The sequence below is a fragment of the Osmia lignaria genome, chromosome 8 (assembly GCF_051020975.1).
Source record: "Osmia lignaria lignaria isolate PbOS001 chromosome 8, iyOsmLign1, whole genome shotgun sequence".
Lineage (NCBI taxonomy): Eukaryota > Metazoa > Arthropoda > Insecta > Hymenoptera > Megachilidae > Osmia > Osmia lignaria.
The window spans coordinates 12,983,773-13,010,756 of NC_135039.1; the positions used below are offsets into that span (position 1 = coordinate 12,983,773).

General features: G+C 48.2%; 1 protein-coding gene and 1 long non-coding RNA gene across 7 annotated transcripts in view; one reads left to right on the forward strand and one right to left on the reverse strand.

The window, feature by feature from the left end:
* The window catches only part of LOC143305593 (uncharacterized), a 185,156-nt gene that overhangs the window by 142,321 nt on the left and 15,851 nt on the right, over positions 1-26,984 (forward strand). The window lies entirely within an intron of this gene.
* The window catches only part of LOC117606403 (uncharacterized), a 63,374-nt gene that overhangs the window by 36,205 nt on the left and 185 nt on the right, over positions 1-26,984 (reverse strand). The window contains exons 1-2 of one of the 6 annotated variants that reach the window (XM_034328787.2): positions 10,174-10,722; positions 4,645-5,094 (exon numbers count right to left, since the gene is read on the reverse strand). In XM_034328787.2, coding sequence (XP_034184678.2) covers positions 4,645-4,831 — 187 coding nt within the window. In that variant the 5' untranslated portion in view covers positions 4,832-5,094; positions 10,174-10,722. Of the gene's footprint in view, positions 1-4,644; positions 5,095-5,186; positions 5,520-5,542; positions 6,355-10,173; positions 10,723-26,984 lie in introns of those variants that run through there. The other 5 variants (XM_034328783.2, XM_034328784.2, XM_034328786.2 and 2 more) reach the window with 5 other exon arrangements.

Consider the following 26,984-nt stretch of genomic DNA (forward strand, 5'->3'; position numbering starts at 1 on the left):
TTTCCAACGTTAGCTTTTTTACTTTTTCTTTCACCGTCGCGAACTTCCACCATTCCGATGCTAACGAATTTCTTCCCTAGCCCCTCTCGCTGCCGGCGTACGAAGGTTGGATTCTAGAAAGTGGATCGTTCTATAGCAGGACGCCGTAATAATCTTCCGAATCGTTTCGAACAAGTTGTCGCTGTAATTGAAAACAAAATTCACGCGCGTCCGACCATTCTCGTCCCGTGAAGAACCTGTTTCCACGAAACGAATTTTGCGATGTAAATCAAACTCGTTAATCGCTTACTCGATCGCGACGACTTCGGAACGAGACTTACGCCCACGCTCGCTGAAAATATTACTTCGGACAAGCTGGTGCTACGACATTCCAGCTGTTAACATGATAATCGACCGGGAATATCGAGATCTTGATACCAGACACGAGGGAAAATCTATTCGCTCGTACCACGCGAAAACTGACCTTGAAATTCACCACGCAAGAAAATTACGTAAAATCTTATAATTGCCTCGTTCGATCAAAAGAGTCGCGCTGTCGAGAATAGGGAAGAAGGGTCCCTCATTCATCGTCCGAAATTTTATCTCGCGGTCGAATTAATTCGCGAGTGAATGGAAAGTCGCGCGACACGTGTGGTGGCCAGCGTGGTATCTCCGTTTGGTCAGCATTCGACATCAAAGCGGCCACTCCAAATAATTAGCCGCGTGCCCCGAGCGTCGCCGACTCTGCGACGCTTTTGTGCGAGGCGTCGCGTCGCCCAGCGATTCAAAGGCTCGAAAGGATTCAAAGCGACGGCCAGCTTTCAAAGGACGAGCTATTCGAAACGGACAGGGAATAAAAAGCGAGGAGCCCTGAAAAACGTTGGGATTCTAATTTCTTCCTAATGTTAATTTTCTATTTAAATTACACTCGGACAATCGTTGATTTCTAAAACGATTCTCGCTAATTGAAGTCATTTTTAATGCGTCAGACAGTGATCCAACGATCTTGGAAGATGAAAACTAGCATTACATTTCTTTATGCCATGAAAGTACATAAACAAACAGCTGAGTCACGAGATCGTCTAGCCAGAGTATGCAGCAAAGTGATAATGTAACTAATAAGTGTCCTTATACGAGGATAATCGTTACCGGTCGCCTGTCTGAACCGAGTCGACGGTATAAATCGAGCTTAAACGCGGCCGTTTCATTCACGTCGAGCGAGCCTCGGAGAAAATCGCGTCGGGAAAGGAAATCGCGTGAATTATGCGCGAGTCGTTGGTATTCCGATGGAACGAGCGTGGCAGCAACGTTTCCAACCGCGTTTTCTAGAGCTGTACGCGTCTAATTATTCTCTCGTTACGTCGCCGGTTTCTTGAGTAAGTCATCGAGCAACAACCGATTCCAACAATTAACCCGAAGCGCGTGTAAAACGGTCGGGTTTCGAAGTTCGTTGAACGCTACCGAGCAACCGATCGCCTCTCTCATTAAACACGCGTTAACATTGAACACGGTTATTTTCTTAACGAACACTCGATGCCGCGGCACATCGTAAATCGTCGAATTACGATGGAAAATAAAAGGCGAGGAAAAAGGGGGATACCGAAAGTGTATCGAGCGGATCGAGGAGAATCGCGCGGCTCCGTAATCAAATTCACGACGCACACGAAATTCCAGAAGAAAATAACGTCTCATTTCGTCGACCGCCACTAGCTGCTTTCTGGTAATAACATGCAATTTCATCCCCCTTCTTGTACGCTCCACCGTGGTTTGCTGATTCCAATTTTTTTTCTTGCCCCACGGCTCTCTTTAGCGGACGACGATTATTTACGAGAGCAAGGAAAAAGTGGACGTAAAAAACCCTCTGAATATCATTAATATTGTACCGACGCGACGGGATCTATTTGCGATCTGTCTGACTAGGTGTCTGCTTCTAATAAGGGAAGATTCGGGCACCCGAGCCTCGAGTCGAGTAATTCTCGGGTGAAGTCGGATACTGACCGGGTCGAATCGGGTACCCGAGTCTCGGGTCGGGTAATGATCGAATCGAGTCGAGTAATTCTCGGGTGGAGTCGGATACTGGCCGGGTCGAATCGGGTACCCGAGTCTCGGGTCGGGTAATGATCGGGTACCCGAATAAATTTATAAACTGGACAAACTTCCGAATTTTTAAAAATACCCGATCCTAATTTTCGAGCAACCTAACGCCTCATTTACATTGACAGAGTAAACGGAGTCATATGTAAACTAGGTTTAATTACTCGATCGATTCGCTGGTATAAATTTAAGGCGAAGTGTCAGAGTGACTAATTACTGGATCTAAATCGTTCTTGTTAAGACACCCGACAGAGCAGAAGAAAGAAAAATGTCCATATCGACGGTTGACCTTTCCGCGAAAAATCCGCGAGCGGAGGGCGGCTGCATCGTGACACCGGGAGGAAGCTACCAACTTGAAGCGACCGCGAGAATCGTAGTGTAGAGGAAGGGTATATATATATATATGGCAAGGGTAGAGAGGGGCGAGGAGGGTAGGGGAGGCAACAACGAGGAGGAAGATTGATCGCGGTGAAGCAGCATCGCGAGTTGCATCTGCCGCGCGCGCGAGAGCCTCGCGGGGGGGAGGGAGGGAAGACAGACGGACGGAGAGAAAGAGAGAGGGTGGGAAGATGAACGTACCGAGAAAGAGAGCGAGAGAGAGAGAGAGAGAAAGAGCCCTGGGGAGAGGCTCCGCCTTCGGTTGGCGTGTGCATTTGCGCAAGATGGCGGCGGTCGCGGGTTTTGCACGACCTATGCGCCGCGTTCGAGCGCCGGATCCTCTTCTTGGTCGCGTCGAGTTGCAAGCTGCTCGCGAGACACCGGTCCCGATGAGCGAGCGAGACGGACGCGGCGGGCTCGCAGGGGTTAAGCGTAGAGAGGGGGAGGGGGTGAACTTGTCGGGGCGTGGAACGAGGAGAAGGGGTGCGTTCAACCCGATGCCCGTCGCGCAATCACTTATCGCCCGGGGCAATTTTTCAAACACTGCTTTCCAATTTAGAAAACGATAGCTGGCGTTGGAAGAAAATGTTTCCTTCCTTTTATAGAGAATACAGAAGGGCTCTAATAGACGCTAGAAAGAAAATAGAAAGGGTGGAGAGGCGAGACGGAAAGAGAGGGTAACCTACAAAAGCAGCGCCTCCCGCGTGGCCTGCAATTACGTATGCACCTCTCTGAGAGCCCGTGGGCTTCGCGGTTGGCTGCGCTTCCTTCCTGTCTGCCGCAACCACTCTGTGTATTATGCATCCCGGGCCCCGCTCGCATCGCGTCCGCTCGTCTTGTTTATTTTTTCGCCTCGCTCTCGCCTACCGTCGCGCCACCCTGCTGGATGCCCCCGATCCGCGTCGCACTTTCGTCGATCGATCACACGCGGACAGAAACATCCTCCGTGAATCGTTTGCCCGACGAGTTTCCACGGGGCCAACCTCGCCTATCCTTCTAACCTTTTGTCTCCTAGCTATCCGATTTTCGAGCGTCTTTTTATCGAACGCCGACCGACCGACGCTTCCGTCCCGACGCGAAAAGTAAGCCGCGTTCTCACAGACCGTCGAGGGAATTCCTGAGGACCGGCGGATGTCAGAAGGTCAAACACCGTGGCGAGGCACGAAATAAAGAAAGAGGAAGAGGAGAAGTCGTAAAGAAGTCGCCCCGGGATCGCGGGGCGACAGATAGAGATTTGATTGCGATTAGGGCGCTGCTTTTTTTAGCGCAGCACGAGTTAACAGAGGGCCGAGTATGATCCATGCACGTCGGCGAGAATCAGGGATATCGCGTTCCAAGCTTCGCTCAAGATCCGACCGGCTGTATCGAGTTTCCTGCCTGCTCGGTGCACACTTTTTGGCCCCTTTCCCTCTTGAATCCGGCCCTTTATTCTTATTCCCTCTCACTCTGCTGTGCCCTCCGATTCTCCCTCGGGCCCTGCGATGCTTTTTCATGCTTGGCCAGCGACGGAGAACCGAGAACTATCGGCATTACCTAGACCGTGTACGCGCTATCGCTTTTTCTGCCTCCTCGGTCCCTTCTTTTTCTCCTCCGTGTTAACCGATGGCAACGATCGCGTTAACGAGTACGGGTACTCTTTACCCGGGTACCGATCGAGGGCGCTAATTTTCGGCGAACACGGAATCCTTCGGAAATTTCGCGAAATTTCCGGGAATTTTTTTTAGCGCCCCGAACAGCACGACGGCGACGTAATTAAACAGCACCGCGGTAATTAACAAGCTGAACCGAGATACCATTAGCCGACCGTTGAACCGAGTCACGAGAGACACGTGAAAAAAGGAAAACCGAGAGGCGGGTAGTTATCGTGACCGTTCCCGGCTCTTTTTATAAACCAGAGGGTGAGAGGCGTCGAGGTCAGTAACCCCCTCGATTAATTCCTTAATTAATAAACTATTTTCGGAAAATCGTGAAAATCTACTTTTCCACCGATTTCTCCGCAGCCTTAAACCATCTATCGTATTCTCTTATCTTCGTAGATTAGATAACGCGTTCATGAAAATGAAGATACCATTCGTCCGCGTTACGTCCGCTCGAATGTACTTATGTAAGAGACGAAAGGGTTAACGCGACTGGTTTCGAACCCCCGGGTTCGAGGGGTGTACGAAAGAAAATTAGAAAATGGTCGCAACTTACTGTGAGCGTAGTGCGCTGCGGCGGCGGCGGGGTGATGAGCCGTGGGTCCAGCGTGGGGGTAGTAACCCCTGTAATCGGTCGGGTTGCCGACGACTCCGGCCACTCCGGCGCCCCCGGAGGGTGGTTCCAGCGTGGACCTAGGCGGCTCGTACCACCTGGCCGCGCTAGACTCGCTGCTCATGTCCATATTGAGAATCGTCCTCTCGCGAGCTCCTTCGGAGCAGAGGAGCCCTCTGCTCTGCCGGCAGGTGCACCAGGAGTTTCCCGGACCGGTAAACTTGCGTACGGAAAATCAAGGACGCTGGGAGGGGGAGCGGAAAGGGGATTAGGAACGATGCCAGATACGCTTCTTCTGCGGAAGCGTGGTCCTCCTGAGAACGCACGGGGGAATCATAGGTAAATCCTATCGCTGCGTGGATCACGAGGAAGATCTTACTCCTGGCCCGACTTCTGGAACGAGAAAAAACAGATGCTCGTTAGGTATTAACTCGGAAAGGTACCTCGGTGTTTTTCAAACTATAGAGCACTTGACGTTCTATTACGTAACCGACTGGAGCCAGGTGAGAAGTAAGCGAACACCGACGGAAAGGCGAGACGATTCCAACGAAAACCGCGGAATCCGGTTGCAAACGGTCAGTTTATCTCGTTACACGATTGCAAACGGATACGGAGGTATTTTTCTCTAGAGCCCAACGACGGGCTGACTTGAGAATCGGTTGAACGAGCAACGGCGAGGATAACGAGACATCGTTGCCCAGGGATTTAAGAACAGGTGGGCTGGGCAAACGCGGTCTCCGATGATTATAATCGATCGCACGACGGTTTACGAATCTCCTGGATCGACGATAAACGCGCGAACAAACGAAGAAACTCGCGCGGATCACTGGCCAAGACTCACCCCGTTCCTGCGATCACGATAACCGATCAGCCCGAGAGATCTCGGTTAATTAGCTCCCGATCTGCGCTTTACGCCGACGACACTGATGCTCGGCCACTCGACGATCGAGTGCCTCCAAATGATTTATCAATCGGCCGCCGGACACCGTCGATGATCAAGGTCATCGATGACGTAATCACCGGGACAGGAACCATCGTCGATCGGCCAATCGATGGACAGAAATCTGACGGAGTAGGGAAAAGGGAAACGAACCTCGATTTTTCCGACTGGAAAATCTTTCCTTTCAATCGATGCTAATTTCATTGAAATTTGTTGGGGAAGGTTCCCGCGTTCGAGCCGCCTCTACCGATTTAACAGCAAATTTATTTTCCGAGAGAAATAGATTTTCCTGGACTCTATGGACACGAATCTTCCAAAATTCCGCGGCAAATAAAATACTCGAGAACAAGATCCGCGATAAGATATACACAAACAGGCTGGTGATAAGATTACGTTCCGAAATTGGCTACAAATGTTCGATTAATTTTTTCCATGTCCACGTGAAATTACCATGTCCAACCGCGAATAATCAACCCTTTCGATCTGTTACAGTTTCGAGCTGCACAGAGTAATCGTGATAGCGATCAATGAAAAATTCACTGATTATTAGGAGAAAGGAACGGAATAACGTGGTTTAGATTTGTTTAAAGTTCGGAAAGTGTTAGCTAGATCGACGGCCGATCACTCTTCGAAATCGTGAGGTGGACCTGGACGAGATAAGGGGACTGATAAGTGGAAACCATCGACGGTTTTTAAAGGTTCGAGGAAAATTTGCGTCAAATCACATTCGAAATAGAGTCTGAGATTCACCCTAGGAACGACGGACCGTGGAGAGAGCCAAACTATAATTCAATTTTGTATTTTCCTTTGTTTAAAAATTATACATTTAATTTCGCGGTGACTGTCTCCTCAATTCTCTGATGGCGGACCATGGAGAGAGCCCCAACTATAATTCCATTTTATATTTTCTTTTAATTAAAAATTACACATTTAATTTTCCTCAATTCTCGGACGGCGGACCATGGAGAGAGCCCCAATAATAATTCACACTATTCCTTTGAATTTGGGTCACGATTGACCCAGGGTTGAAAAGCTCGAATTAGGAGATTTTAGAGAAGGAAGCAAAGTTGATCCAAGGTTCGTTATCTATTGATTTCGAGCAGAACAATATTTCAATAAATCGTTAGAGGATGCAAAGTAACGATAGGCTTATCGCAACTTATCGGACCAGTTAAGATAAGATTCGGAATTTCGGCAGAAAGCCCTAGACGTTTTCCTGTCTCCAGCCAATTTTCCATACTCGTTTCTCGACAATCTGTCCGCGAATTAATCGGGAACCGATCGAATTACGTCACCAGGTCCGAGGAACAAAAAAGCACATACACCTCCATCGACGAACGGCGATTGATCACGTATCGCGAACTGTAATCTTATCGAGGCCAGTTAATCTTCGTTCCCCGTGTCCGAAAACGGCGTCGCGGCGCACGTGCGAACAAAATCAGCGTCGCGGTACTCCGTTCCGTTTAAAAAATAAAAAATCATCGCGCCAACGAGCTGGAGCAAAGTCCAGGGTGGAGGATTCCTCGACGTAGGAAGGTTTGATTAAGCGACTCGAGTGGAGGTGGTAGGAAAATTTGGACGAGAAAGTTAATTATGAGAAAGTTTGAGATACAAGGTGTACCAACCCTCTATACGCCATGTTTTCACTCCTTTTTCACTCGACTCTATTCTAGCCTCGTATGCATTGCTACAAGTTCGTCGTTGAATGGTAATGCAGCAACATTGTTCGAGAATTTTAACATAGGGATATGTCTTCTTCTATGGGAGCCTCGTTAATAATTTATTTGATACTTATTTGGTAGATACTAGGAGAGATTTTTCTTCCTAAAGAAAAATGGTGAAACCCTTGAACAGACCCTGGGTCAATCGTGACCCAAAATTGCAAGATTATTAGCCTGAAGTTAAATGTATAATTTTTGGAAGAAAAGGTTTTTGAAGAAGTAGCGTGAAATATAGAATAAAAATTGAATTAAAATTGGAGCTCTCTCCATGGTCCGTCGTCAGAAAATCAACTACCTAAGATAGAAAATTATTAATATTTACTCAAATGGAGATCGATATGATTTTTCAGGGTTTCATATATGGGAAATATAATTTCTAAGAGAGCAGTATAAAAGTTAGAACATGATAATAGCATGAAATAAAAGATTGAATTAAAATTGGGTCTCTCTACATGGTCCGTCATTCGAAAATTAAGACACTAACTGCCACAGTGAAAATATTATATTATTATTATAATACTAATGGTACTCTTCCTTTCCTAATAATTAACAGACCCCTTTGACAATCAATCCATTAACCCTTTAAGAAAAATTCGAAAGAAGTTCGCCTGTGCCATTAACCCAGATTATCCTCAGCAGCTTTAAACCCACTTATCAGATTCCTCAACTAATTATCCAGAGCATTAATCTATGTCCTTGAAAGTAAATAACAAAGAACTTGAAAAATTCACGGAACAAAGCTGAGGAAAGCGTGTTTGAGACGCGGATGACTTGGAAGACATGGCCGTCGGATCGAGGAGGATCGAGGTACCATAGGTGAAACGCGATACCTGAGGACCTTCGGGATTCCGTGAAGGACGAAGGGACGTTGGCCGAGGCACGAAACCGGAAGCGACCAAGTGGAACCAAAGCAACCCCTACGGTCTCGAATACGTAAAGTTATCGGTGATTTCAACGACTCGATCGACTGGATCTCGTCGGAATGAATAAGTAGCTCGACTATCCGCGTTCCAATTATAGTTGTCTTCTATTTTAGTATTAAAGTATCATAAATAGACGGGCAAAAAGTTGAAACGAGTGGCGTTAAGATAGAATACCATTAACCGGTGATCATTGAAGCGTTCAATTAGAAAAATGAATGGAGTTAATACCCGAGACGTAGCGGTCAACGTGTTAATGATGAATAAAAATTCATTAGACATGCAGTGCTATTAAAGGTCTATCAAAGCGGTTTATTACGAGTCACTAAAGTGCTCGAAACCATTAGACTGGCAAAAATAGCTTCGTTGAAAGAGGATGTTAACGTCGATGTTTCTACAATAAGGATGATCTTATGGGATTACCAGATTCGATGATTTCCATTGAAAAAGTGTAACCAACAATTGTTGTTTTGTTCGATATTCTACCGGGAATATTTTCTTATCAAATAATGATCTAACTGATCGTTGATTCATTTCATGACAGAAACGTTGCCGGGTAGAGGCAATTAACCTGTCGAACGCGATTTTCTGTTTCCAATCAGGAATAAGGAAAAATCCATTCGGCAACCCTCTCGAAGAAAAAGCGGCGAGTTGTATCTCCGTTCGATTTCAAACGCAACCCGGTGACAGTAGAATGGAAAGAAGAAAAAGCTGGACGGACGGTTGGCGAATGGAAGAAGGGGTTGTTCATCGCGAAGGAACGAGCGAGTCGCTCCTTTTGAATGCATCGTTGCGCTAATAAGCGGAGGCATTTCGCGGCTAATAAATGAAAACAGAAACCGGCGCGGCGGCCGTTTATTATACTTGCAAATTACCAATTATAGGCCACGCAAACTGCCAGCCGATATTCCCTCCCTTTCGCGGCTATCACCCCATGCCATTTCCCTTCCGAAAACCGCCGAACGATCGCTCTACCGTGACATTTCGCGAACCGACTGCTTGTTTTCCCCCGTAAAACGCACCGTGGAATCCGTCTGCGCGTTTATTGTTAATCGACCATCTATTCCGCTAGACGCTTCTATGACGGAGCAGTTACTTTTCTTTTCGGCTTTCATGAAGAAAAAGTCTAAGCTAAGATTCATCGGAATCGAGTTGAAAAGCACTTTTCCAGGAGCAGGTTGCTATCGAAATATGCCTCGAAAAGAAAAAGAGGAAATCAATTTGTTTGTTTCTGGAGAACTTCACTCCGTTTTTGGAGTTGCAAAAATTTGAAGAAAAGCGTCCGCTGTGAGTTTTCATTTTCTCGTCATTGATGACCACTTTTACGATTGGAAGAACAAAAGAAAAGCCCTGACTAACGACACGTTCTAAAATCCTTCCGGTGAATCGGCCGCTCTACCTGGTCCGTCGGAATCCGATCGACTCGACTCCGACTCTCCTCTTTCTCGCTTTCCGAGAAATCGACCCGTTACGCAATCGAGCGTAACGATTTATTATTCCTCGATCGGTTTCTAATTTCTCATGGAAATCGGTAACTCGAGCCGTCGGGGTCGGGAAAACTGGACTTTCTCGAGTTTCCCTAGGGACTGTCCGAAGCGCGCGCTCAACTCCGTTATAGCGTACCGACGTTTTAATTTCCAGTGAAACCGACTATCGTCGGCGCCATCTTTTCTCAGCTAACGAATTCCTACGGCCTCTAAACAGGCTTCGAGTCAACGACCTTTCTCAACAAAAGAAAAACATTTCTTCGATTTCAGGGATTCTGGGAATTTTTCACGGAACGTCGGTTGTTTCCTGGAAATCCGTCACTTTGAGAACGCGCACTCCATGAAAAGGGGAAGGAAAGATCGAATCCCCCCACCCCACTGAAACGATCCGAACGATCTCTTACCTGGTCTGTTATCAATCCTGGGTGGATCGCGCGATAACTCGTCGCGCGTCGTCTGATCGGTTCGTGGGCGTGTTTAATTATCGTGTTATCACTAAGTTAGCACCAACAAGACACTGCACTGTACACAAACACAGCACATCGTGGGGTTCCGAGGGTTGATCTCGCGGCGAGGGCCGGCTCCTCAGTCCGGTGTCCGGTCCGTGCGTTGATAAAACAGTACGATCTCTCAAGCTGGTTTCGGTTGATGAACAACACGCAAGCTGGTAGTCCCAGCGGAAAAAAAAAAAATAGCGTCCCGGAAAAACCGTACGCTACTCCGAAACTGTACTCGCGGTTCTCGCGTCTGCGTTCCTCCCGCTTTCCTTCTTCTGCCTGTCTGCCCGTTTTTCTCTCGCTCGCCCGTTTCGAGGGAGGGGAGACAGAGAGGGAGAGAGAGGGAGAAAGAGAGAGAGAAAGAGAGATTTTGGAAACACGCGCGCGCGCGCACGTCAACTCGAGTCGATGCGACTATCGTGGCACCCGGCGCGGAACTAAGGCGAACGAAAACACCGGCCTCGGCGTTCCCCTCGCGTTCACCGGCGTTCGTCACCGATCGTGCGCCGTCGGCTCCGCTCGGTCCCGCTCGGACACGCCCACCGCCGCGGACCAACCTACCAGCGGGCGTACACTCGGCTCGCCCCCCCACCACCCAACACTCGCAACTCGGAACAACCCAGCGGCGTTCGTGTTGTTTCTCCTGTCAACACGACCCTCTGCCTCCCTCCTTCTCGACCCGACACCGCGACCACGACCCGATTTTCTCCCCTCGGCGCGTCTGTCTCTTTCTTTCTCTCGCACGCTTCTCGTCGTCTAGCGCGACGCGTGGACGCTTCTCGAGCGATTTTTCGTCTGGAACAGGAACGCGCGGTTTCAACCCATCGCTCCGCGAATCAATTTTCTAGCTTCCTTCGATCGGGACTCGAGTAACAAACGACTGTAGATCGTGTACACACGCGTGAAAGTTTCTATCTCGGAGATGATCTTTGCGCGAGGCACGCGCCGTGGCCTCCCGTTTTTCCTCGATCCGATCTAAATTTGGGTCGACCGATCGTGGATCGCATCTCTTTCGTTGCTCCTCGGCACACGAACGCGACGTACACCTGCCTGCACTGTGGCACGACCACACACAGTCGTGAAGAGAAGGGGAAACGATGAAATCAGCGCACCGATCCGACGGAATTATTCAACACCTCCCTAGCTAGCGGCTAAATCTAGATAATATTCGTCGGTTCGATAAGCTCGATTTCACCGAGGGACATCTTTCGAGGGTACAACAGTCTCGAAATCAACAGACGTTTATCTACACGGTGTACACCTAATTTTCTTCATCGATATCGGAAAATACCAAGCACTGTCCCTTGGCGAACGAAATTGAACGATGCGTCGCGTTCAGGATTATTTATTCCCGGGCAGACGTTTGTAAATTTTCGCCCTGCTCATTGTAAAACACTTTGCGCGTCACGTTAGACGACTCCGCGCCGGTTATCACGGATCTGAGCAAATTTGTCGTGCAAATATTCCGACTCGCCGGGGGTTATTAATGTATTCAAAGCAGCCTGCACGAGCGTACGGCATGGCGCACGGGGCTGATGGAACGATTTGGCAGCGCGGAGGCCGCGGTATCTGCCAATCGGTGGTGAGAACTGCATTAAATCCGCACCGGGAACATTGAATTTTCCGCTGGCGGACGTTCACGAAATTCCCGCTGCCGTCCCAATAATTGCCCGTTTCTCAGGCAAATTAAAGAATCCCTCTGTGTATAAACAAGCGGAAACCTGATCAGACTTCGAGCAGGGCAGGGCGTCAATAGAGGCGCGTGTCCGCGTTTCCGTGAGCCGATCTTGATGCCGCGGGCCTATCTAGATGAGATACGACGATTAAGATACACGTCCCCCGGAATCCAAACACCGAAAACCGAGCTGCGAACCGGGCTTACTACTTTGGCCCAGGTCAGGCCTTTCCCTGCTTTATCGAAACTGACGACGTCTATCGAACGTCTATTGACGGCAAAAAGACATTTGATTGGAAAAGCGGAGGAAGACAAAAGGGAAACATGAAAAGTGGGGATACTAGGCGGCTTTTCCAAGTCCGGGACGTCGCATCGCGTCCCGGGAAGGACGGTTGTCCCGCAGCAGCAGCAGCAGAGTTCCTCTCGAGTGTCTCGCTTTCACGGCACTCGCGAGGGTGTTGGTAGGGGTAATCTGGCACGGTGTGCGTGTCGCGGTGACACGCTGGTGGGGGAAAGGGAGGTAGACGGGTTGGCGGCGTTGCCGGGTCGCTCGGCTCGCTCTCCGTGCCGACGCGACGGAGAGTACAACCGAACAATCTGTAGAAGCTTGTTCGGGACGAGAGAAGTCCGTAGATCAGCCAATCAGATAGGCATACCCCCTCTCGTCCATTGTCACAAAATGGCGGCCCTAAATCAGCTTGACTCCGCCTATCGGGACCCCCCACCCTCCGGGCGCCTCTAGCGGCGCGTCATGAAAAACTCCGCCTATCGATTCATTTTTACCGCTCTTCTTTCCCCTCTTTTCCCATTCCGTCGCTCGTCCTTCTCGCAACCCCGTCTTCCATTTCTTTCTCTTCCACCCTCGCCGAGTCCTTCCAGTACATCTTCCAGCATAAGGAGCCGCGTGCATCCCCGATATCCTCGCGGTCCTGGCAAATCGATGGCGAACCCTGTCCGTTCGTCGATACCGCGGGGAACGACTACGCTCGAACCTACAACGATTTTCCCCATTTTCCGCTTCCTAATCTTTTAAACTACCTTTCTAATTACCTGAACCGTGTAATCCTAACCCGAACCTTCCCAAATTGCTTTTCCCCCTTTGCTGTCCCACGGTCCGCGGTCTATCGTACGTCCACTGTGTACTGTAAATTAGAAACAGAGCTGTTCGTTGTCGAAACGACGATTTCGGCAGATAATTTTCTGCGTCCGCGAACGCGTGACCTTAGGTTATCAGGGTTACTCGCACTTTCAACCGCGCGTATTTTAACCAGGTCCATCGTTTATCCGAATTTAGCGAAAGCAGCCTTGGAACAAGCGGCGCGCGAAATAATCCCACCTCTCGTCGAGGTCGAAGCTCATTATCGTTAAACGCGTTCGAAAATCTCATTGCCGGCTCGATCGAATTATTTGTCCGACGCGAGAGTTCGTTTTCGCCCGGCCTGTTCGACGATTAAATCAGTGATCGCTCTCCGGTTCTATTGACTCTTCTATCCGTTCCTCTAATCACCCCGGTGTTTCCCATCGTTCGTATCGTTTGATCCACCGATTCGAGCAACGTTTATCCGAGAAGTTCGATCGAGTTCGAAAGTTAATAAAATCATCGAGGAAAAATCGTTTCGGGGTAAACTTTAGGCAATAAATCGTTGAAATTTGTGACCTCTCGTTTGTTCGACGGTTCAGGTACAAAGACGTCGTAAAACGTAATTTTCCCTCCGTTTTATCTAGCTTCGCTTTCCCGTGTTTGAGAGACACTGGTTGTAAAACAGAAGCCGCACAATTTCCAGCGTAACGAGCTTCGACTAATCGCCTAATCTTCGATGACTCATTCGCGTCCCCCCATTAACAGCCATTAGCCAAATCACGGGACACCTTAAGTAGCTACCTCCGAATACGAGCTTAGCAATTTCTTCGTAAACAAATGTTTCATAAAGTTTCGACACGAGATAGGAGCGGTGGAAAAAGTTATTATCGTCGCGAGGGAATTTGACTTTCGGGAGGTCAGCCCGCGAAGAAAAAGAAGTCTCGCTATCTGAAAAGGGGACCCTCGAGAGTCCTCCCTTCTACTATTTTCTTAGTTCTTCTTTTTTCTGCACTGCAACGGAACGACTACTTTTCCGAAGAAGGTCCTTTATCCGACAGGATTCTCTTATCGACCGGTGGACCGAGCTTTTTTTCCTCTCGACCGACAAATACCGCTCCCAGTTCTTTCCTCCGCTGTATCTGCGGTTAACTTTCCCGCCGGCTCTTCTAATTTCCCGTTTCACCTTACGCTAAGTATTTTCGTAAAATATTTCACCCCCGTTCGCTACGTTTGCGAAAAACAGAGAAGGTATCGTCGGACGAGAAGTCGAGACGTGCGGTGCCCGGAATCCCGGCCGGGATAAACAAACAATAGGCGACTAACGGAGAAAGGTTCGCTCCCTTGGGAGAAAGGGCCAGCGAGAAAAAAAACAACGAACGGACTTTCATCCGAAGGAAACCTCGCTCTGGCTAATTTACGACTTACGTTTGCTTTTCCTAGCGGGACTCGACTCCGGACATTGTGTAACCCGGACTCGTAAAACACAGACACCTCCGGCCTCTGACCGCGAGATCCGAGGATCCTCGTTAGAAGGACATCGATATCCTGCCCGGAGACAACTGTCCGCTCTGGGAATGCGGCAGGTAAACGAGGAAAAATGAAAGAGAAGGAACAAACAAGTTGAATTCTTTTCTTTTCTTTTTTTTCCCGACATCTCGAACGAGTTTCTCTGTGTTTTAATTTAGAATATAGATTTAATAATTAATCTGGTTTAAGTCCGTTTCGAAATTCCATCCATTAATTCATTTTTAATTTTTTATCAATTTTATTTCTCAGTTAATTAAAATAAATCTAATTTTCTAAAAATAAAATTTCTGTGCAATATGGTTTTATTTTATTGTCTGAAATTTCTTTTCCTTCGCATCGATTCGACTCGCTAGAACTTAAACGTTACTTCCGAACTGTCCGACAGATTTATAGCCGGCCAACGGAGATTCTTCCTATTTTTCTCAACTTTTATTCCCCCGCCTTTCGTTCCCTCGACTTTGATCGGGCTGGCAATTAGATTCGCGGCTCGATCGATTGTCCCGGACGAGGCTGATTTGTCGAAGTGAAAACGATAGCGGCTTCTGGGCCGGCGATCGTTTCGATAATCGTCCAGATAAGAGAAGCGAGAGCAGCGAAACATCGTGTCGGACGCGAAAGCTTTCAGTCCACAAAAATCGAATTCCTGCAGAGTCACAGGCCCGTCCCTCCGATACAGAGCGTTCCCAAAGTGATCCTCGGCATCCATTGTCCGGCTGACAATGAAGTTTGAAACATCCATTCGATCGCGAACAATCGACAGACTCTTAGCCCTTTGATTACCGTGTTAAATTCCTTCGAAATCTCAGAGCATAATAAACGATTTCATTTTTAATAAATGCCAGTCGATTACTCCATCTTTGCGATGTTCAATTTCTTTCATGGCGTATTGGATTTTTAAATATTCGGTTAAATTATCTGAAATTTAATAAGAAAAATAGGATTGCTCCATTTTTGAGAAATCTCAGAGTATAATGAACGATTTCATTTTTAGTAAATGCGAGTCGAGATCTTTGCGAAGTCTAATTTCTTTCATGGCGCATTGAATTTTCAAATATTCGGTTAAATGGTGAGAAAAATATCGAAAGAATAGGGTTGCTTCATTCTTGAGAAAACACTGTAGACGTGAAAGAAGCAAAAGCGAGACGAGAGTGGTAGGTGGATTGATTGTGACAGACGCGTGTCAGGAGCGTGTTGCATCCGGCGGATGGAAGGCACCCGGAAAACGAGCGGTTCAAGAGGAACACAAAAAAATGCCCGGCCCTCTTGGATCTCTGTGATTACGCTAATGCACCGACCACGAAGGCGCCCCCCTTTCGGACGTCCGTTTCGTTGCTCCTCTTCCCTTGAATTTGCCCTCCGAGCCTCGAAATTTCTATTTATAAACCGAGCTTAGAAAACGTCGGTTAATTGCATCGGAGAGTTTGCGATCGGACAAAGATCCTCGAAAGTTCCGCGAGACCGAGCTCCGACAATCAATTTCAACAAGGACAAAGATGTCGGTCGATCTGTTTACGTATGAATCGCGACTGTTCGTGCCTCCCTTTTGTCCCCGTGTATTCCGACAATGGAAACGCTTCGAGGACAGGAACCTGCCCCTTGTGCACTCTTTCGTCCTGTCGCTACGGGACCAAAGATTTTCCTTCTACTTCGAAAGATAACATCTCTTTTTTCAGTCTAGAAAGAAGTGGCAAAATCTCCGAACGAATATTTCGCCGGCTCTCTTCCTGGTCCGCGCTCCGTGGTCGCCGATGGATCTCCGATTTTCGTGGCTCGGGTCGATCCGCGTCGATTTTTCGGGAAACAAAGGGAAGGTTAGGCAGGTTTAGATTAGGTTAGAGAGGTTATGTAGCAACAGCTGCGCCCTGAGGAGGGTAAAAAAGGTGGCGCGTCGGAAAGGAGTAAACGCGAGGAGGGAATAAAGGAAGGTATACCGAGAGGACTGAGAAACTCGTTGATGCTGCTGCCACGGTATCTCGAAAAGGGCAAAACATAAAGCACACGCGCGCACACCGGCGTACAATATGTTCCCCGGTTCCTCGCGGAGGTTGGCCCCTCGAGCGTTCCACCACCGCAGCCCGACAGCGTTCTCTTGGAAGAAATACAAAGCCAGAGCGGAGTTATCTTGATGAACCCTAAGTACTACAAGACCTATTTGGAGGAGAGATAGGCCCGGTCGCGTTGCCGGGTACAGTGGGGCAGGGGAGGCAACGAACGAAAGGCGAAGGTGGACGGAGGAAGGTAAAAAGAAAGAGAGACGGTGAGGAGAAGAAGGAGGGAAGGGGATGGATAGCGTCCACCTTGGAAAAGAGATCTTTCACGGTTGTCGATGCCACGATGATAAGGGGACGGCATTCTCCATTGCTACTCTTTTTACTACCACTCCAGCCTTCTATTGCTTCTTTGCTTCACTCTACGCTTTCTTGTCGCTCAGCCGCGCTACTGATCGCTGACAAACCGACTCCGTCCATCGGGACAACGGCCTGAGACGCGACGATCGGAAATCCACCGGCGACCGCGGACCGCGGACCAGGAAGAGAGCCGGCGGAAATATTCGCCACGCACCTGGTCGCCAGGTTTTCTGCCAGAGTGCTCCCTCTCAGCGAGTAATTAACGATCCCAGGGTTAAGCCAAGCCGGACGAACAATTAGCTTGCGGAGACGCTGGCGTACCGACGTCCTCGAAGGGCGTGACAGCGTCCACCGAGTCCCTCGTTTTCCCGAGGCTAAGGAAAGGGTTCGCGTGGCCACGTGCGGGCATAAATCATGAGAATTTTCCAATAATCGGGCCGCTTGACAACGAGCGTGCCTGTTCCTCCATCTTGTCGCGTCCCAAGGATTTTCCGGCTGCCAGAGAGGAAGTTCGAAGCCGGAGACGTCACGCGTTAGCCCGGCACCGATTTGTCGCGCTAGTATTTTCGAATCTCGACACCGGCCGCCGACGCCGTCACGGATTTCGTGCGAGGGCCGAGAATAGCCTCGTCTAGGTCGACATTTTCAAAGTATCCCGACGCAACGAGGAAAAGGCGAGCATCGAAAGGGGTAGAGCGATCGTGAATCGATCCGTTGAACAGATAACCGGTTCCCTCGCGAGGTACCGTCAGAAAATGAATACGATAAGCGAACAGCGTCGAGTTGACGTCCGTATCCGAAAGGAGATCGAGCTACGAGCCACTTATCTGCTGCTGCTGGTCCCGACAGATAACCGGTACGTGGTTTAACACGGTGTCGGGGCGTGTCGAGGATACATCCCTGGCCAGGGCCCGGCTCTTTCCTCGTTTGTTCGAAATTGAAGTTTATCGATGCGCCTGTTGTCCGTCGCCCTTATCTACGAGGCGTGGCCGTTCGTGGCCGGGGCTTTTACCACCGCCAGCCGGAAACACGTGTAATCTCGCCAATTCGAAAGGGTTTCACTACCCCGGCATCCGAGGACTTTCGAGACTCCCGGGGACCACGGGCTATTCTCTTCGAGATCGTTCCAGGGGGGGGGGTTGTTGCTTTACCGATAAGAAGACAACGTTCCTTCGATCAGACCGATAAGCTTCCGTTCCACGGAAGTCTTTCAAAAGAATGTTTAAAAGGTAAACAGACGATCGAGGATTTCGAAGATGTCACCAAGTTTGACGGGTGAATTTTATTAAGTTTTCAGTCGAGGAGCAGAATGTCTGAATGCAAATTCCATTCGAAGGGCTGGGATACTTTCAAGAATGGTCCCAGGGTGAAAGGGGAGACTGTAGGTTGTAAAGCAGGCGCCAGGCCTCGTAACCTTTAAATTCTAAATAACCTCTCCTTGTCCTTTTTCACCCGCCTCATCTTTCTTCCCGGGGGTTTGTAAACCGATGGCTTCGTCTTACGCCGCAATCTTCCCTCTCTTTATGTGTTTATAAATTCTCTTTGCGACGAGCACATCCTACGTGACTCGGCATAATTCCGAATGCAGCGTAATTAAATAGTGCCCGCACGGGAAATTTGAGGGCCTTTAAACCGACCGTGTCGAAAGGATGTTTCCCTCGAGATTCTCTCCCGACACAATAACCTTCTCGCTCCGTTTCGCTTTATATCCACGCAAATGTCCACGCGTTTACCTGGCAGACCCTAAGGTGGACCGGCTGAATGGAAAATTCGGCCAGGAACTCGAGTCTCCTGTCGGATACGACGAGACAGGGGTGACCCAGTTTCGCATTACCGATATTTACGATCACACCGGGGGGTCCGAGTTAAGGTAAGCTAAGGTAAGGTGTACGGGCTGACCGAAGCCCACTGAGACACTTACCTGGATCACCTGTACTCCGCAGACGCGATTAGAAACGGCTCTGTGCTTCCACGTATTTCTTACGAAAATATGCTAGTTACCTACGGAATAACTATTTCCATTACGGTTTCAGAAACAATTGAAACGAGTAGCTTAAGCCGGCCGGCATTATCCGGATTTCTTATCTCGAATGTTTCAATTTCATTTTATAGAGACCTATACAGTTAATCTTTACGTAGATTTTCTTCATTTTTGTTTAATATAAATTATATTCAAAGAATAATATATAATTTAAAAAACGAAGATAATATGAAATATAAAATTGAATTAAAAGTTAATTTGTAATTTTTCATTTCTAACTATAGAAACCTACTTAATGTCTACTTTCTGTACTTTACCAAGGTCTTTGTCACACCTTTGTTAAATGTAAAGGGTGCCCACCCGTGTGTACTAAATAAATAAATTAAAATTTAAAAGTTAATCATATTGGGACTCTCTCCATGGTCCGCCGTTCGAAAATTCATCAAAACAAGTATGAAATTGTTTCACATTATTGAACGCATATCGATTCCTTACCCCTTGATCCGTCGAGGGGGTGATTAGTCGTTGCAATCGTTCCTGGAACATCCAGTTAAGTTTCATCCAGCTTAAGGGCGCAGGTACAAGGGATTTCTCGGAGCCGGTGTCGTCGCTCCAAAATGTCGTAATGTCTTACGTGTTCGAGGCCCATTGTCCTTGTCTCCTGGGCACCCTGCCTGCGCCACCCTTCCTCTCCCTTCGCCCCTCGGCTACAGAAGGAACGAGACGAGACGAGGTGTGCTCGCTATACCTTCGGCGCGAATACCACGGTTTTATGGTCGGTCGTGGCTGATTTATGGACACTGCGAACCCCGTAAAATGTAAAAAGCGTCTCGTGCTCACGTGACTCCCCTGCCACCCTCTTCCAACCCCTACGCCTCTCCGTGCTCGATTTATTTCTTCGTGTATTTTTTTTTTTCTTTTTTGTTAAAAAAGGGTTCGCTGTTTTAACTTTGTTTTGTTTCTCTTTTCCTAAGGAAATATGGAAAAGTACGAGGGGTTTGTAAAAGTGTGGCCACCGAGTTTCAACTTGACCGCATCGGCCAAGCTATATTGTCATAATTGATTTGCCGGGGTATCGATTTCAGCGGTCGTAAATAACGATCCACCCTTCGATGCGGGGTGTCCTTGTGACTCGGGCTGTTTCGTATTCTTCCCGGGGATTAGGGTAGGCAATACCTTTCAATTTTATGGCACCTCCATGGGCCAGCCTCGAACTTCTGTGCTCCAGCTCGCTCTTTCCTTGCGTTCCCGATTTTTTCCCTTTTCCCGAGATCACTGAACGAGAACCAAGTCCCGTTTCACGACACGGGTCGAATAGCAATTGTTTCCCTTTTTTTTCTCCCTCGAAATTTAACACTTTCAGCAGCCGAGAGCTTTCTCCGAAATAACTCAATCGGAGTCGCTTAAGTAGAGAATCGAAAGCCTGTAATTGCGGGTAATCGAGGCTCAATTAGCGGCTGACACGTGACGAAGAGGAACACCGAATTCTTCTCTAATAACAGGTCCTACGAACCCTCGATTCTCCCAACGATCTTTCTCCCTTTCTGCTTTCGATTCGCCGATCCGTCGTTATACGGTAGCCGTTTGCTAACAATCGGAACACAGTCGAACACCGGAAGCGGCGATCCTAATTTCTGTTATTACGCCTCGATATTTTCCACGTTCCCGACAGCTCGATTGCACCTCGACCCACCTACGTAATTGCCGGTTTACCCGGGAACACTGGGAGACTATACTTTCGTTGATGGATCGACGCGAAAATTGAACGAGCATCCTTTCGAGAACATCGTCCCGATGTTAAAGTGACGACGAGTTTTCTCCAGGGAAAATCGGACCACACGTGTTCCCGTCCATGAATAACGAAGGGAAAAGGAAAAGTAGCAACAAAACACGTGTAAATTTTCAGGAAAGCAAACAGAGAACGAGTTCCCGTGAGAATGGTAAAGTCCACGGTGATCCCGCAGAATATTCTTCGTAGAAGTGGTAGGAGGAGGAAGGTAAACCCCGGTCCTCGAGGGACGCGATTTTCGGGATCCTCTCGAGGTTTTCGCTGTCGCGTACGGAAAACGAGGCACGCCTACCTCGTTATCGAACACGGAAAATGTTTTACGACCTTCTAATGTGCGCTTTTCATTTCTGGCTTCTGACCGAGGGTCTCGAACCTCGGTTCTGTCGTTTTTATGGATATCAAGCCCCCTCTCAGAGTGGTCGTAAATTACAGTACATTCGCTAGAAAATTCTCCAAATTACCATAGAAATATAAGCACGCATCGCGAACGTGTCGACGAAGGGAAATTCTTGAATAGATTTAACGTTTTACGCTAGACCGGCCTCTCTCCCTGGTCCGCCACTCGGCCGTATCGTTGCATAAACCGTTTGTCGAGAAGCGATGCACTTGTCGAAGCGTATGGGCTCGAGGAGTGGGCTGCATTAAGCGCTTTAGCGCACCCTTCGGGGTCTATAGATGTCGATAGGGCAGATCGTGGCCCTCCTCAAGGTACCACTCGACTGGCTCACGGGTGAAAAAGGTAACTCGAGTTCCGCGACGACGTCAAGTAGAGCCTTTTCAACGGAGCCCTGCGAACGGGTTCTAATCTTTTCTCATTGTCGTGTCACGAAGGACCACGGAGGCCGGAAGTGCTGTTGTGCTGCCATCCAAAGAGTTAGACATCGCCTTCAGCTCGGTATAACAGGATAGTTTAGGATGAATGAAAAATAAAATAAACGCTCGACGATTTTGAAAATTTTTTTTAAAAGAACATCGATATCCCCGTCGACGAGAGAAGAAAATCCCTTCTCACCTTTCTCGTCTCATTAATTAACGCCACGGGGCTTAATTAACGCCAAGTCAAAACACCTGGCGCAAATTATCGGCCAATTACACGTGCCATTAGAGACACCAAGCGACTTTGAGCGAAACAGAGATCGCTCGTGAGATCGGGCACGTGCGACGGAGAGAGATAGAGACGAGGATGGGAGAGAGAGAGAATGGCCGATGCGCAATCGTCTAATTTACGCAAATTGCAAATCTGCCCAGCCGTTCTCCGTCGCTCTCACGGCTGCTAACGGCTGCCTCGCTGCGCGAACTAAGATCTAATAAAGCGACAAATCAGCCTAACGAGCGACACGCGGACGCTGGAAATGCGGCTTAATGCGCCACGGCCCGTACGTTGGATTAACAGTCGGCCACTAATGGCTTTCCTATGCATGCTACACTCCTAGACGCGAGACGCGTATGATTTTCCTTATCTCCTATACGGAATTCGCTACACTTTGCAGGGTCTATCGCGAACCCACCAGCTGCATATCCACGTTTTCGATAACGAATCAACGATTCCTCGACTTTCGATCGTATCCTATCGAAAAATCGACGCGACATCTCGAAGGGAGGGAAACGGAGCCGGTGATAAAATCTATCGGCGAATTTCGAAACGGCAGGCGTTCTCTCTCGTTGGCGAATTAATTGAACGGCGTATTTATGCGTGCATTATGCGACACACCGAGGGATAAGACTTTCGGCCAGGCCTGCGGCTAATTGAAACGCCACTGCGCGCCCGATAAGCCCGATTGCGACGGAGAGTTATGAGACAATATTATGAGGCGTCGTACGTCAAGCTGAAATTAATTTCGGCCATCGCCGAGCCGAGCTGCAGATAGTCCTCTGCCCGTCTCTATACGTCATACCGCTCGAGTTCCGGTTGGACTTTTCTTTTTGATTATGCTATCGAATGGACATCGTCGCTGATTGTGCTAATTATTGTTAAGGGCTAATTAGGCAGCGACGAGTCGGGTATGAGGCGATAATATTTTATTATTGAGAAAGAAGTTGAAAATTTCGGGTACCCGAATGTTATACGCTTTAGTACTCGAATCGAATATCGGGTACCCGATTAAAGTCGATAATTACCCGAGCCTACCTGATCCAAATATCGGGTACCCGATTAGATCCGATAATTACCCGACCGAACCCCATCATTACCCGAGCCTACCCGATCCAAATATCGGGTACCCGATTAGATCCGTTAATTACCCGACCGAACCCCATCATTACCCGAGCCTACCCGATCCAAATATCGAATACCCAACCAGACTCGATCATTACCCGAATCAAATATCGGGTACCCGATTAAAGTCGATAATTACCCGAGCCTACCTGATCCAAATATCGGGTACCCGATTAGATCCGATAATTACCCGACCGAACCCCATCATTACCCGAGCCTACCCGATCCAAATATCGGGTACCCGATTAGATCCGTTAATTACCCGACCGAACCCCATCATTACCCGAGCCTACCCGATCCAAATATCGAATACCCGACCAGACTCGATCATTTACCCGAATCAAATATCGGGTACCCGATCCAAATATGCGATCGACCGATGTCTAATGTGACTTTTAGGTGTCATTTTCAAACAGTTACCTAAAGCGATGTTTCCACACACCCAGATGGTGAAACAGCACCCCAGAGAGGCTCGGTAAAATAATTGTGACGTCAACACCGCGTGTATCATCCCTTCGATTGAACGTCACCGTGCGGGAACAGATGCGGGATGCAGTTTGATCCGGCCAATTGACCGCGACGGGTGGTCTCGTCACCGGGGTGCAATCAAAGGGATCGCGAATGTATGGTAAAGTTTAGCTCCTTAAGCGACTATTAATCGTCGCGAAGAGAAAGGATGTTGGTGCCGAGTATAACAACCAGCAACCGGCTCTCTATTCGTTCCGGTTTACCGTCCTCTCCTGGATTTATGCCCGTCGAACAGGTGAATGTTCATGGCCATACTACTATGTATGTACCTCGTGAAAACGCCTTGTCGTTGGGACCGGACTTTTAGCCCGGTGGACTCATTATCGCGCGAATCGACGTTCCTTACTCGTGGATCAGTTAAGAATCTTGACACTTGACACTTCCTGTTCACTGCCCGGCGAACATCGCGCCGTCCACGATGACTTATGACGTTACCGTCGAAGCCAATTACTTCATCACGTGGCTCGATAAGGAGAAAAGAGGCATACGCGTACGCCGATACGGTGGAGGTACTTTATATCAATGTTTCTTGCACGGAATTACACGTACCTTCCGTCCGTACGCTTTTCATCCTGCTGTCGTTGTTAAATATTAAACCTTGTAATTATTATCGTATATCTCGGAGATCGAAACCTCCGAAGTCGACAATGATGAAAATGAAATTATTTTTCTTTGGGTTAATAACTTCCTTTAAAAATTCGGTTGAAATTCTTTTACCAATCTTTTCTTTTTACATCACCTGTTTTTGTAAATTAATTCTTTTTTATATACACTAACGGGACTTGTCTTTGAAATTACATTTGAAATTATAATATAATATAAGAGACACGAGCTTCAAGGAAAGTCGATACAAAAGCCAAGAAGAAGAGAAGGAAAGTAGCAGAGATAAGAAGCGCGAGCGCGAAACAAAATTCGTGGCAAGGTGGAGGGTCAGAGGGTCGGAGGGCGTCCAGAATGGAAGCGGAGGAGGCATAAATCAGGCGGGCAGCCGAAGGTACCGCGGAATACAAAACAGAAGAAGGATCACACCCTCCAGCCCTGTTCGCTAGCGGAGCATCTCAAGAGCGGCCGACTATTTTCCAATAATTTACCCCTGAGGGGGTGGGGTGGAGCGGGGAGTTGCGCTGGGTGGCGGTTTTCCGGCAGAGGGGTGGCTCCGCTAGCGCTGTGCTCGAGCGCACAGGACTGACACTATCGCGGCCATAAATACTGGGGAGCAGCCTCTGACGTCACCGGCCGAGGGCCCGATATTATACTTTATCTCGAAACTAATTCCCCGCGACCAGATTTATTGCAAGAAAGGGGTGAAAAAATACACCATCCCGTTCCCACTTATCTCTGTCCGATGGAAGAGTAAGTCTTTTCCGTCCCCTTTCGTTGTTTAGAATTTTCTTCGATGGAAGCCGCGAAACGTAAAGGAGTTCCCGGCGTTCATCATCCCCCTGATGTCCCCTGCATTTTTTCCTAACCTCGCGAGATAAAGGATTTCTCCAAGGAACTCGGAAGCATGGAAAATGCAAATAGGGATCTCATCCCCCGTCATCCCTCGGCTAATTTCCCGCGATAAAATTCCAGCCCCGGGAACAATGAAAGGAGTAGGTTTGAAGAGTTTTAATTTCAGAGTAATTTCTCGTCAAAACGGATCGACAACGCGGTTATCTCTAACGATAAACCATCCCTCCTTGATTCGTTCGTGTTTCGTTGAACGTTTCGTTTCCTGGTCTCTCTCTTTTTTTTTTTTTTAATTCCTCCACCGGTGAACCAGAAATATACGAGCAGAGGAGGAGGTTCTGGAGAGGAAGCCGGACAGGACGGCAGCCATATAGAGGCAGCGATATATGTATATCGGAGATATCGGCGTTATCTGCGGCCAGATATATCGAACTCGTATACTTTGGCAGGAGGACGCGGCCGGAAAGACATTTTTACGAGAAGCCTGCGGGATATGCGTACAAATACCGGGCGATATATCCTATTGGCCGGCCGGCAGTCATTCTCCTGTGTGAAATATTTTAACCGGAGATAACGATTCCATTACTTTATTCGAGCGTTCGCGTTACGCCGCGTGGAAAAACGGTGTATAGGGTTGATTTTTAATTAATCCGAGAACGAGACGGATCGAGTGGAATATTTACGCAGAGGTGATGAAAATAAGTGGAGAGACACCGGTTTATTCGCAGCCGATCCTGGAAAAGAAGCAGCGTCTCTGAATCGTCGGCGAAGGCAAAAACGAGAGAGACACGCGGATGCAAACCCCTCCGACGCGGAGGGTTGCATAGAGGGATGCCGGAGGCGAGTCGCATTTTACATTTTTACTCCACGCTCTCCTTTTTTTCCCTGCCAGCCACCATTGCGAGCACGGTGAACGAACGAGCACACGATCAACCCTCTACACCCCGACCCACCCCTCGGCCACCCGTATTTCACATTCAAAGCGTCCCTCCGCCAGACTCACCCCTTCGCTCCTGGACAAGGTTTCTCGCGTATCTCGGCAAGAAATATAAAAAAAAACCGCGTCCGCGTGTGCTCGTGCGAGAGAGGACGAGAGTGCATCCGTGCATCGCACCTGGCTTTAATTTAGAAAATAATTAAACCGCAAAATTAAACGAGTCCGCCATCCCTCCTGTCTCTGCTCTTTCCCCTACTCTTTCATCCCCCTGCGTTTCGCTTCGTTCCAATTTCTTTGGAACTGAAATTTTTCTAAGATGCGTATCACCTATGTAATTGTCATTGAAATAATTATAAAAAAAATTATTTTATTAATTTAAAATTGAAGTAGATTTTTAGAAAGTAAATTAATAAATTAGTTTAATACAAATCTTTTGATTCAGAGTTGATTAAAGTAAATTTATAAATTTTAAATATCTCGAAAATTGAAAGGGTTAAATATATAAAATTCGATTCTATTCATATCTAGTTTGGAACGTGACTCGACGCGTGGGAAGGGGTAACCGATGTCTCCATTAAGCATTTGGCGATAAAACTCTCTTCCCGATGTAGGTGAAAAAATTGCAAAAATATTCCCTTCTCGTCCCAGGACAAAGGATCTTTTGCAAGAAAGATATTTCGAAAAATGTCGCATCTATCCGGCTTAAGGTTGCTCTATATCACAAGATCTCTAGGATCTTTCTTTGCTCGAAGGTACGCGTTTTGCAGCTTCGTTTTAAAAGAAAGAAAAAAAAATATTCATCTGTATAAGTACCATGGACAATAAGGAAGGTATAAACAGAGGTTGGGAACGTTGGAGTGCATCGAGTCGAAGGCATCAATGTTTACAGAGCTTAACGCGGGCGGCCATTGTCGGAGCAGGTTGCCAACAATGCGCTCGCATTACGCGGCTCTCATTATATCGGCGCCAACTCTTTTTGTTGGCGCGGATTAAGTCTGATCCCTCGCAGCGGGGGCGAACACCCCCCGGACCCGGCTCTAACCCGGGATATCCTTCAGTTTTAACGGGCCGAAAGTGGAGCCGCCCACTTCCATTCTTCTCGCAACGTCTGAGACAATGGAGAGCAAGGGATCACCGAGAGGTCCTGGGCTGCGCAGGATTTCGCGGGAAAGCTTTTTGCGTTAA